This window comes from Polypterus senegalus, chromosome 9 (genome assembly GCF_016835505.1).
Source record: "Polypterus senegalus isolate Bchr_013 chromosome 9, ASM1683550v1, whole genome shotgun sequence".
In the NCBI taxonomy this organism is placed as follows: domain Eukaryota; kingdom Metazoa; phylum Chordata; class Cladistia; order Polypteriformes; family Polypteridae; genus Polypterus; species Polypterus senegalus.
In genome coordinates, this window is record NC_053162.1 from 66,622,263 (window position 1) to 66,635,992 (window position 13,730).

General features: G+C 35.8%; 1 protein-coding gene across 1 annotated transcript in view; it reads right to left on the bottom strand.

Annotated features, from left to right (window-relative positions):
- Nucleotides 1–13,730, bottom strand: part of si:ch211-186j3.6 (neural-cadherin) — a 631,501-nt gene that overhangs the window by 117,802 nt on the left and 499,969 nt on the right. Inside the window, exons 22-23 of the mRNA XM_039763170.1 lie at nt 7,290–7,567; nt 642–856 (exon numbers count right to left, since the gene is read on the bottom strand). Of these exons, the coding sequence (XP_039619104.1) occupies nt 642–856; nt 7,290–7,567 (493 nt within the window). The remainder of the gene's footprint in view (nt 1–641; nt 857–7,289; nt 7,568–13,730) is intronic.

The window sequence follows — 13,730 nt, forward strand, 5'->3', positions numbered from 1 at the left end:
AAGATGGAGGGGAAGGAGAATATTTTCAAAAAAACATTACCAAATAAAATTATTTTCCCACTATCCCAAGATCTGAGACTAAAGAATTGGAGCCCTCAGTCATCTGCAGATTCACAAACACCTTGACCTTCACTACTAATGACATCTCAAAAAACTATCTTGAAATAAATTTGTGGATAATTAGTTTGCACTTAGGGCAGCATACTGTACAAGTGTGTAGCACTGGTGTTGTCTGTGTGGCGCTGGCTCATTCTCCCTCAGCTTCAGTTTTTCTTTTGGTACTCCAGCTTTCATCAAACATTTCTAACGACATGCTTGTTAGGGTTAATTGATAACTCTAAACAGGCCCCAACAAAAATGAGTCCTTTGATGAACTGGTTCAGAGCTGTCTCCTGCCTTATTTTCAGTGTTCCTAGAAATGCTTCTGCATCCTCAATACCCTAACTGGATTAAGCAGGATTGAGAATTTTATGTTATGTTTTGCGACACCAAGACCTTCATTGGTTAATACAGAATATAAAAATCCGTAGTTCAAAATATTGTTAGTAATTGATTTCAAGTTAACAGTTTCATTTAAATAAGCTTTCAATGCATGTAAAATAGCACATGATCAAAGTATCTTGCCAATTTTCATAAAATACCAATTGCCATGAAATCTTCAGGGTCCCACAATTCCAGATCTGCCACAGGGCCTGTGTAAAGCAACAGCCCATCTGCAACCTCTGTTATAAATTCTAGAGAGAGGTGACTATCGAAACAAGGTCTCAAGGGAGGAAACCAGGCATAACCATCACCGTGGAAGCTGTGTTTGGTCTGCTGACAGTCTGGGCCTTCAAACTGTGATGGGCATTGGCACCTTAAAAAAAAAGACACAAGAGCAAGCTTTTTAGTTCATTCTATAATATTGATACTTCTATAAAAGTGTATTCATTGCTTTCAAAAAGAAAAACAAGCATTTGATTTTAATGACCTTGAATGTGGAATCCACTGATAATTAATGACCTTAGTCATAACTTTTGTATGCTTTAAATGCCTTGCCCTATATTTCAGTCCTTGGATCTGGAAACCTTTCATTTGGGTATAAAATAATACATGTCATCAGTAGTCATCACTTGGAGAATTGAGACAACATGCTAGCATACCCATGATTATGAAGGCAAAATACAATGGAAAGAGAGTGGTCAGAATTGGCAGTAATTTTTGTGAAGAGATGATTGTAGTTTGCCACATTTACACTGTTTACATGCATAATGTTTGGACATTCTAATATCATAAAAATATTGTGATGTGTTTCAAATTAGCTATACAGTGTAATAGCATTAATTTGGTTTAAAATATTAATACAGTAATCCCTCGCTATATCATGCTTCGACTTTCGCGGCTTCACTCCATCACGGTTTTTAAATGTAAGCATATCTAAATATATATCACGGACATTTCGCTGGTTTGCGGATTTCTGCGGACAATGGGTCTTTTAATTTATGGTACATGCTTCCTCAGTTTGTTTGCCCAGTTGATTTCATACAAGGGACGCTATTGGCGGATGGCTTAGAAGCTACCCAATCAGAGCATGTATTACATATTAACTAAAACTCCTCAATGCTATAAGATATGCTTCCCGCGCGGTGCTTGATTGTTTGCTTGTCTCTGCCTCTCTCTCACCCTCTCTGACATTCTCTGCGCCTGACAGAGGGGCTGTGAGCAGAGGTGCTGTTTGCTTAAAAGATACTGACGCTCCTCTAAAAAATGCCGCTTTATTGCGGTGCTCGGCATATTTAAAAGCACTCATATTGATTTTTTGATTGTTTGCTTTAATCTCGCTGTCTCTCTCTGACGTTCTCTGTGCCTGATGGAGGAGATGTGAGCAGAGGGGCTGTTTGCACAGAGGCTGTTTGCTTAGAAGATACTGACGCTCCTCTGAAAAATGCCGCTTTATTGAAATTTAAAAGCACACGTATTGATTATTTGATTGTTTGCTTTTCTTTGCGAGCGCTCGCTCTCTCTCTTAAATTCTCTGCTCCTGAGGCAGACACTCCTTTGAAGAAAAGATATATTTGCATTCTTGTGAGAAAGAACTGTCATCTCTGTCTTGTCATGAACAGTATAAATTTTTGACTAAAGGGTGTTATTTCATGTCTAGAGGGTTCTAATAATGTTAACAGTGTGGGAGAGTTTATAAGGGTTTAAAATATATAAAAATAACTATACAAACATATGGTTTCTACTTCGCGGATTTTCATCTATCGCGGGGGGTTTTGGAACGCAACCCCCGCGATTGAGGAGGGATTACTGTATATGCAGATTTTGAACAATTGTATGTTGCTTTTGCTTTTATATTATAATAGGTTATTTTGCGACATTCTTGTAATGATAAAGAATTTACTAGAGGACAACTCTATGTTTTTATTCAATATATAATAAACCAGTTAATAGATGAACATGGGGTCATCTTAATGGACACATTAATCACAGGTTAGGGGCTGCAAGGCAAAAAGAAATGTTTTACCCTAGTGAATGGTCATGGTTGAACACTGATTGGTAGAAGGTTCAAGAACATAAATTGTGCCTAGGTCGAATTGGCCCAGGGGTATGAAACCAGAACAAGGGCAGGGGGCTTTGGTCCTTAAACTATGACACCTCAGTGCGCCAAGGGGTAGAAAGGAAGAACAACACCAGGATAAATGTACAAGCAGCTAATCATCTCTCTCTCCATCTTTCTCCCTAGTTTCATTGATTCCAAACGGAGATCATGCCGGATGACAGATTGCCAGCTCAGAAACATAAAGTGAGATTGAAAGAGTCACCTGATATCTAGGCACATTGGGATGTACTGTTTTGAATTCTCACATCTATTTGCTTTGCTTCTACTTTTGGCACATTAAAAATAATAAATTAGAAAATATTTTTTCTGTATTGAGTGAATAAACTTTTGAACCTGCTTTTCTGCTTTACCAGTCTTTCTCAGAAACTACCAGGGGTGTAGATATAAGAGAAGGGAGAAGGTATTCTTAACATTGATGCAGTCAACAGTAGTTTACCCTGATGGTGACCACAGGCTGCAACTTCGCAACAGGGTGGTAAGTGCAATTTAAAAGAGAAAAAGTCAAAGGTTTGAGATACTCAAGCCTACACAGAAAGTCTTAAGGCAAGAATAGTGTGATGTCAGTGAGCTGACAAGATCTGAGAAATGACAGTGAGAGTACATGAGTAACAAACAAATGTCAAAACAGGGGGATCAAAGACACATGCATCAAAGCCCAAATAAGAGACAAAAATTGCAGTCAAAAGTAGAGAGCAAAAGGTGATCTAGGAAGAAAACTTTTAGGAAGGTTTCTACAAAAAGGGATTTGTATCTGCAACTCAGATAAGGAAGCCATTTCCTAGTTGACCTTTCACCCCGCCGACCTATTAACCAAAAGTCACAAACTCCAAGGACATGACCTAAGCAATGCATGAAGCATTTCTGACCATGACAGCAACACATAGCAGCAATAATACTAAATATAAAATGGTGGATGAAAGGGTAAAAAATAAAATTACATAATTTTTTAAACAGTTTTTCCAAAAATAAAATTCATAATCATAACGAGGAGCCCAAAACTCCTAAATAACTATTTAATTTAGGTAACCCATGCAAAAAAAAAAATATATATATATAAAAAATAAAAGCAAACCAAAACCCTAAGAGACAGGGTCACCATTGGTTCCTTCTATGATAAAACAAATGATGATGTGGCCTTCATTTAAATCATAATAGAAATACATTTACTTTTCATGTGGTTATACTCAGCATATAGATGCAACATTGAGTGTGTTTGATGAAAGAAAAGTATGTGAACATTAACAATAATTACCTGTATTAAGAATAAGCTGGCAATCAGTTACAGTAGATAAAATGTCTAAAAATCGTTTCAAAACTTTTTAAAAGATTTTTGCCTGCATCAGTGATGCTCAAATAGACAAAATCAAACTCCATTTTCACTACACATAGGTGTGGTTACTCATCTAAACTAATTCCAAAGCAACCTTTAAAAATCACTAACAAATGCAAAGTAGCATTTAAAGACATGCAGGCCTCCCTTTCATTGGTTAATGTCCAAGATTATGGGTCAGCAGATGTAAAGACAATGAACAAGATCAAATAGGAAACCACACTTCAAAAAGAGCATTCATTGTTTGCAACAAACCACCTGGAAAATCTTGAAGACTAGTGTAAAAACAATTCTGTGGACAGATAAGGTGACAATGGAAGTTTATGGAAGGAATGAGAAACACTATGTTAGCCAACAAATAAAGACTCATCTCTGCTATAAAACATTATACTGTATTTGAAACAACATTACTCCATTACAGCACTAACTAATTTTGAATTTCGCCAAGTCTTTAGGAGATTGCCAGAGTGTCTGACTGCATTTTAACGCTTGGACATGAAGGACAACATTGAACTTAACAACCCAGGTTAACACCTAGCAGTAGTAAATGGGTATTTTGGAATGGAACACCTCAAAGTACAGACCTCAACTCAACTGAAATAAAGTGGCATGTCCTGTAGATAGCGCGGCAAAAAATATCCATGTATGGAAGCGGTTCTGCATCCCGGGCAAGCAGGACAAATCAATAGAAAAAATGAATGCTTTGAAGTCAATGCTGTTAAAGGAAGTGCCATCAGTTGCAATATTTAAGTGGTGGTGGTGGTGGGGGGGGGGTCATATATTTAATCATTTGTTCCTTATCTTTTATTATGACTTAGTTGAAGATTACATTCAGTTTTTAGGTCAACTTAATACAGGGATTTAGATAATTTTAATGGCTCATAAAACTTTCTCTAACCATGCTCAATGGTGCTGAGTTCAGCAAATTTTGTTATATGAGATATAAAAATTCATTTTAAAAATCGTTAAATGAACAGACAGCCAAAAAATCTCCCTGAAGCAAAATCTACTAAGTAAAAATATTCTACATTTTGACAGTTATAGTGACAGGTGGGATTGCCGTGTTTTCCATAGCAGGGTCCATAAGCCCTAAGTGTATAAGGCAAATATGGAGTAATTGTTTAACCTAGACAGGATACCCTGCTTAAATTGTGCTCTATATCTAACGGAAAGACACTTGGACTAAGCTGATATACACTGATATGATGCAAAGACATTCTTCTAAAATATTTTGAGTTTACATTCGCTTTTATTCCATTCACATTCCAATGAAATACTGATCTGTCAATTGTCTTTGATTTGCTGTTCTTCAAGAGTGTGTATGGCTATATTTTATGTGTGCCATGAAATGGCTTAGTATCTCATATATGGAAGGACTATGCCATGTATCTTTTGATATTTGGACAGGTCCTGGCTTCCTAATGACCCCATATGGAATACTGTGGTTTCAGAAAAGGAATGATTGACTTCTTAAAAATAAATAATGCCTACTTCTCTATTAAACATGAATAATAATTATTATAATAGAATTCTTCTTGAATAGATGACTAAATAATAAGAATGCATAAAAAAGAAAAGGTTGCATATTCCATACCTTTGTATCCAGAATGAAAGCAGACAGGTCCTTGAGAAAGAATGCATTGTACTAACTGCATTCAGTTTATGCGTTAAATGGCAAAGTTTCTGTCCGTCAAGAAAAGCCGATATATTTGCATCAATTGAATTTTCATGAGTATCATGAATTTTCATCATGGCTGAGACATGTTCTACAATATAAAGTGACATTCTTCACAGGAAACTGGCAAAGGGCCAGCAATTCATGAATATCATCGAAATTTTGTTCAGGGAGCTAAAGCTGTTTTTTTTTGTTCACAATAATATCCCATTAAAAAGTGCCTATGCGAAAATAAATAGATTCAGGTTTGCCACGTAGAAATACCAAATGCTCTCTGTCTACAGTATATATCAAGAACCTGTTTACAAAAAACAAGTTTAAATCATACATTCAAGCAAATCATTACCGCTGAAAATGTGACTGAAGTTCCTTGAATATACAGGTAACTTGCAAATTGCAAATATGTTCTTTGCATTGTGTTACCTAAATGCCTAATATAAGCATTGATAGAGACTTGATAAAATTACTAACAATGAAGTCTTTGAAAATGAAGACAAACTGGAGCGTGCTTTGTCAACTCTTATTTGTTAAAAACACTTAGAGGAATTAAATTAATTGCTCAATCTGTCAATCTATCATCAAATGTTATCCCTCCAGGAAAATCAGCAGACTCACATAAAAATTGTAATACTGGTAACACAGGAATAAAATTTATAATGACTTATTAATCAAATGTCTGATAAAAATGCATAACTAAAAAGAATAAATAGTGATGGAAGAGCAGATAATGTAGAATCAGCTAATTTGTTGAAAAAGGGCATGGGCAGATTTGTGGCTGATGAAATGAATGTAAAAAAATGTAAGGTATTACACAAAGGAACTAGAAACTTTAGATTTGCATATAAATGGGAGGTTTGAAACTTGAATGTATACCTTATGAGAAAGACAGGAAAGTCATAGTGAACTCATCGCTATCAACATCAAGACAGTGCACAGAAGTGATCAAGAAAGCTAGCTGGATGTTGGGTTATATACCACGATGTGCAGTGTAAAGTTAAAGTAGGTTATCATTAAGTACCTCACTGAAGTATTGTGTGCAGTTTTGGTCTCCATACTACAAAAGAGCTTTACAGTAGCAACACCAGAGAAAGTCCAGAGGAGAGCAACTAGGGCTACTCTGAGACTAAGAGGAATGAAGAAAAATTAAAGGAGTTCTATGGAAGTTTAAGCAAAAAAAATGGAAGAGGAAATTATCAAAGCGTTTAAACTTATGAAAGGAATTAATACAGTTTATTGGAGCTATATTTTAAAATAAATTCTGTAACAAGAACATGGACACATGGGAAAATTGTTATTGGCATATTTCACACAAATGTTAGGAAAGTTTTTCTTAACTCAAAGAACCACGGACAAGTGAATTAAAGTATCAAGTAGTGTGGTGGATAACAGGACTTCAGGGGCCTTCAGATCTCAAGTTGATGTCATTTTGGACAAACTAGGTGAAAAGATTGGAGCATTTGTTGGGCTGAATAGCCTGTCCTCAGCATATATTCTGTTATTTAAAATGTCATTCATAGTTTTTAGACATAGAGTTTGTAATAATGATACTAAAAAAGTGGCCCACTATTTATTAGTAACCTAGACATTGACTTTGTAATAATGATACTGAAAATGTGACCTACTATTTATTAGCACCCAATTTACCATATAAAAATGAAGGTCAGCTTGAAAAAGTAGCTTACCTATATCCATTGAGACTGTCCACACAAATACCTCCATTGTGGCAAGGGTTTCGCGGGTAAGAGGAACATGACTGGTGTATATGTTCCCGATTGCTGCAAGCACAAACTGCAGTGACCATCACTGTCAGAGACACCAAGGACACATTTCCTGAATCCACTACTGTGGGTGTGTCACTGACTGTCAGGTGATTGGAGCAGCCAGCATTCTCCCTGCAGTTTGCCTGTGGACACTCATCAATGTGGACCTGGCTGATGTTTACCTGAAGAACTGACTGCAGCTGTAGTGAAAAAAAAGACACAAATTGGATAGGGAGAAATGATTATAGTGAGGTTTGTTTGCTCCACAAACATTTCAGAAATGCCTGAAGTCATGAAATGAGCTAAAAGAAGGAATATCCATTACAAATGTAGCCTCTGCAGTAGTAGTGTAAAGCAACCATGGCAAATATTATTACTAAAATTGGATTATAACAGCAGTTATTGACTATTTTCATTGTAATACTGATAGGTAAGTTGGTGTTCCCTATTGTTTTGTATATGTGGCCAAAAAAGTAACATTACATACTTAAACTTTAGCCTAAATGCCCAAAACATAACATTTTCAATATTTTTGGGTATCATAATCCATTCACCTGTTTATTATGAGGACCAGTTGCACAGTAAACTTACATTTACTTACAAGGTACCAATTTGAAAATTGCCATTTATAGTAAAATGCATATTTTTAGGATGTTTGGTGGAAGTCAACTTTTCAAAGTGTGCAGCTCCCCTTCTCTGCTGTTTGCCGTGGTTTATAGACCTCCTGTAATTAATGATACTTTCATTTCTGAATTCTCTGATCTTTTGGCTGATATCACCCTCTCCCATGACAAAGTATTTATTGTTGGTGATTTCAACATTCACGTTTGTTGTCAATTGAAACCTTTGGTCAATAGCTTTTTATCACTAATGGACTCATTTGATTTTATACAGCATATTAATACGTCAACTCACTCTATCGGTCACACCCTTGATCTCGTTCTTACTCGGGATATTTCAGTGAATAATATTGATTTATGTGATGTTTCTTTCAAAGATCACTTTTCTATAATGATGGATCCGAATATTACTGTTGATGTCCTGGCTAATAGTTGTCCCCCACGCTGCTCACGCTTTTTAAACCCTTCCATTATATCTGATTTTAAAACCATTTTCTCTAGTCTTTATGTGCATGACCAAAATAATGATATCGATGATTCTGTCGTAATATTTAATTCCTCCTGTAAAACAGTTTTAGATGCAATTGCTCCGCCCATGATACGCAGTAATAAGGTAAGACCTGCGCCCTGACTAAATGAAAATACACAATCACTGCGCCGCGCCTGTCGAACTGCTGAACGGCATTGGAAAAAAGATGGACTGACTGTCTCTAAACAGATTTTCAGGACTTCTCTTTTCAATTTCCAGGTTGAAGTTAAGAAATCGAAACAAGACTTCTTTGCCGATTTAATATTCCGTCATTCAAAGAATCCTTATTTCCTTAGATTAAATAGCACTGTTCATTCATGTGAGCAGTTTGTATCTCTCTTTGTCAGCAAAATTGATACTATCTCCTGTGGCATTGTTGAAACTGAATATAAACTTCCGACTGTTAATCATGGCATTGTCCTACAATCCTTTGATCAAGTCTCACTTTCACTACTAAAAAGAACTATTGACACCCTTAAACCAGCTTCCAGTACCCTCAATATTGTTCTACCACGTCTCTTAGTGGGAGCCTTTGATGTTTTGGGCCCATCCTTACTAACGATTATAAATGATTCTATTAGTTCGGGGGTTGTGCCCTCATTTTTTAAACATGCTGCAGTCCGTCCCCATCTAAAAAAGACAGAATTAGATCCTGGAGTTTTAACCAATTTTCGTCCAATTTCCCAACTGCCATTTCTGGCTAAAATTCTAGAAAGAATTATTTATAATCAATTGGTCGATCACCTTAACTCCAATAATTTATTTGAGATCTACTAATCTGGCTTTAGGCGTTACCATGGTGTTGAAACGACACACCTGAAAGTGTTCAACGATATCTCTCTTATTACTGACAGGAGATGCGGCAGTCCTTCTCCTCCTTGACCTGTCTGCTGCCTTTGACACCATTGACCATGAAATATTGCTGATGTGGCTTAAACATCTTGTTGAGCTTAAAGGGGCTGCTCTTAACTGGTTCAGGTCATATTTACTGTAACTGGTAGACAATTTTCAGTGACTTTTAATTCCTCTTTTTCTGTGTTCCTCAGGGATGCATTTTGGGTCCTATTTTATTCTCTATATACCTTTACCCTATTGGAGCGATTTTTAGGAAATTTAACATTTCTTTTCACTGCTATGCTGATGATACTCAGGTTTACATTATTGTCTGCAACTCTGCAACAAATCAACTCCACAACTGTCTGTCTGAACTAAGATCCTAGATGACTAAAAATTTTCTTGATTAAAATCAAAATAAAACGGAGGTGCTTATAGTGGGTCCATCAGCTAAAGTCCAAATTGGTCTTGGACTTCTTGGCTCTTACTCTGTCTTTTCCAAACTTCAAGTCCGCAATCTTGGTGTTACCTTTGATAGTAAAGTAAATTCTGTAGTCAAGAGTTGCTTTTTCCAACTTCGTCTATTAGGTAAGATAAAGCCTTTTTTATCTTCTAAAGATCTTGAGAAAGCTACTCATGCTTTTATTTTTCCTCGCCTCGATTACTGCAACTAGCTGTATTCTGGGATTAACAAATCTCTGATACACAGGTTACAGCTGGTCCAAAATGCTGCCGCTCACTTTCTGGTTGGGGCAAGAAAGTATGACTCAGTTTCTCCTATTTTAGCTTCTTTACACTGGCCGCCTGTCAGTTTTCGAATTGATTTTAAAATCTTGTTGCTAGTTTTTAAATCTTTACATGGGCTTGTTCCTGCCTATTTATCTGAATTGTGTGTTTTATACCAGCCATCCAAAATGCTTAGATCCTCTGGTCAGTTGTCTCTGGTTGTAAGAGTAAAACTAAGGGGGACAGGGCCTTTGCAGCTGCTGCTCCTCGCCTGTGGAACTCTTTACCTCATCACATAAAGGAGTCGTCTACAATTGAACTGTTCAAAACAAGATTAAAAACTCATTTCTATTCACTTGCATTCTGTGACCTTCAGTAATACTGATGGTTTCCTCTTTGTGATTATATAACGTTATTTATATTTTAATGTATGTTTCTTATATTTTATTACTATTTATGTTTTATGTTAATTGTTTTTCTTTTTCTTTTATTCTATTATTGTAAAGCACTTTGGCCACAACATTACTATGTTGTTTTAAATGTGCTATATAAATAAATTGACATTGACATTGAAGTCAGAGTATACTGTATGTAAAAGATGTACAAACTGTACTTGTATAGTGAAAGTTCAAGCAGTGAAACCCAGTCACTCAGAGCTTTGAGTCAGCAGCCCTACAGTATGCAATATACCACATCATAAACCAAATGTGATTGAATTATAGTATTGAGATAATAGTTACAGCTATAATTAACAATAATTTTAATGGCATAGTTTTAGAGTTGTATTGCCTGGAGCTAGATTCACTTCTGAGAAGAATTGTGTTATTTAATAACAACATGGGACACAAAAGACATTTGGCTCTTTCACCCACAATTACCATTCAAAAATATACACAATTTTGTTTTATCATACTACTGGAGAATTTTAAAACTTTACATGGACAGTAAGTTGAACCAAGAACTGTAGGGCTGTGAGGAAGTGGCATTGATCACTGCACCATCATGACACTAACAATATGCCAGATAGTTTAATAATCATCAAAGAGCAAACAATGCACACGACATGACAAAAGATTCTCAACCCACTTAATCCAATTCAAGATCAGGTCAGCAGCATTGGTCATCAACCCTGGATAGGATGTAAGCCCATTACAATCCCAGTTCATGCACACAACCAAAACAATATACATATGAGGCCAATTGCAGTCACCAGTTAACCCAGCTCACAAGATTTTCTAATGTGGAAAAAAACAGCATATCTGAAAAAACAGAGTAACATGCAAGGTCCACATGGCTAATGATTTGAATGCAGGCTTGTAGAGTACACTTTGCACAAAACACAACCCAACCTGGTTCTTAGCCTGACATTCAAAAACTTTAGATTAGTTCAAGCTCTTCAGATTTATAACTTGTTCAGAACAGACCCAAGAACTACATTATAACAGCTAGTTTTAGACTGCAATCAACATATCAGTGTATAAGTATCATGCTGGAGATTATGGTAACCACTGGAATATCACTTAAACCACTGTGAACCATGCTGTGAAAACACGGAGATTTGACTCACTGGAACGTTTAACATTTTTGATGGAAGGGTTTATAAGATTTCATGAACACTTTACTACTCTCTATTTAAGCTAATCTTACCAATGCGGTATAAAGTGCTAAAGCCCAAGCAGTCCTCAGATATAGACACTGCATAAACATGTTTACTTTATACCACATGTAATGTGGTCTCATAAAATATTTTCCAGCAAGATTAGAAAGATTTTGTAATAACATAAGCTGTTCATTATAATATACAAAGGTAATTGTCAGAAATGCTGGGAAATCCACTACTCCAGTAATCCAGCATGCATTAATGGATGACTTTTGGAAATGTGATTCTAAATTAATAGGCAGATAAAAGAGAAAAGTCCTGATCCTTTTACTATAATGGGGTAAAACATACATGTATGATTTAATAGGTGAGAACATTTAAAATTCTAGGTAAAAACAATTCTGTTGTATTGTGAATCTGTCACATTCATATACACTTTATGCTACTTTATGCTTTATGTTTGTGTTTAATACTTAATTTGTATTTATTTTGCTTCCTATTTCTTTGATTGGGTAACTCTATACTGTATGTTGTTTGACAATTTTACATCTTTTGAACAAATTTGTGAAGTATTATTTGAGACTATTCACTATGAACCAGAATATTCATACATTTACTGTATTTAGTAGGTGCTTTTCCAAATGAACATGCCACTTATGAAACTGCAGTTATTTCCATAGTTCTACAACTTCAGCAGCAACAAGATAACTGGCATGTTCAGTGTCTCTGAATGAGTCAAGTAAGGAATTGAATAGGCAGGCTCATAGTTTGCAGTCCAGTGCTTTAGGCAATAGTTCATACTATAGCCACATACCTAAACTATAACCAACCAAACGGCTTCAGCCAACTGTAGTGTCAAAAGGACTCAGACACTACTCCATCAACACTGGGCACAAAGCAGGCACCATCCGTGAGCACAGTGCTTTTGGACACACTCAGGCACTATAGGATGTGGTAGGGATTACTAATTACTAATTATATCAAACCACTTTTAGGGTCACCAATTAACCTAACCCACACAGTTTTGAGTTTCAGGAAGAAAACTTGGAAAAAAATGGAGAGAATATTCATACTACATACTGATAGCGACTGGGCCTGGGATTTTATTCCAGGGTTCTAAATATGTGGGGCAAGAGCACTAACCACTGCATCACCCCAACACAATAAAAATTAACATATCAAAATCTTACTTTTTTGTTAACCTTCTTCCATCCTTCTTTATTTTGTATTATATGTATTTCAAACATGTTACTGTTCCAAAAATTTGATTGAAACATTTTTGCAGCTTCCTATTGCGATTCACATATGTCTAAGAAATATAGCAAAAAAAAAAAAAAAGAATAACAGAAAAATTATCAAACAAGATCGGTTCCAATCAGTGAGATGAAAATATTAAAAGGCAAATCATGTTTAACAATCAAATTATTTTAACAATACTGGGAGGTTCAGTTTACTTATTGCAAATGTTTTTCTTTTTTCTCATGTCATGTGACATCAGACTACCTTGTCCAAGGCATTTTATGCGAATAAAACAGCAACTCCCTTTCACCAAATAGATGTTTTGAAGTCTGTAGAGTGTCTTACAAAATTAAATTATTACAGAAAAAAGAAATGTTGCAGGAATATGTGAAGATACTTTGAATTATTGAACTGAAACAATTATAATATTAGCATAATTAAATATGTATTTAAATTTAAACTTTTAGCAAAGGCAATTTGAAGACCCAGGTTTTTATGTCTGTTGTACTAAAAGCCACAATCCAGTTATCCTGATGTGTAACTGGATACTAAAGCGGAACCTGAGCTTTGTGGTGTTTTCCACTTCTGGAGCTTTAATATGATAGTGGAGACTCCCAGAGGCATGTCAGCAGTGGGCTTTTTAAGTGACTCTGGCAGTGAAAAACACAAATGTTGCTTGGAATCGGGTGATAAACAACTTACATCAGAGACTTTCATTATCTGCACATTTATTGCTTAGCTGAAATTTTTTTAATAGGTATCTAAGAGGAAGAGGAATTCTGCAGGAGGATTACTAATCGACTGAGATGCAAATT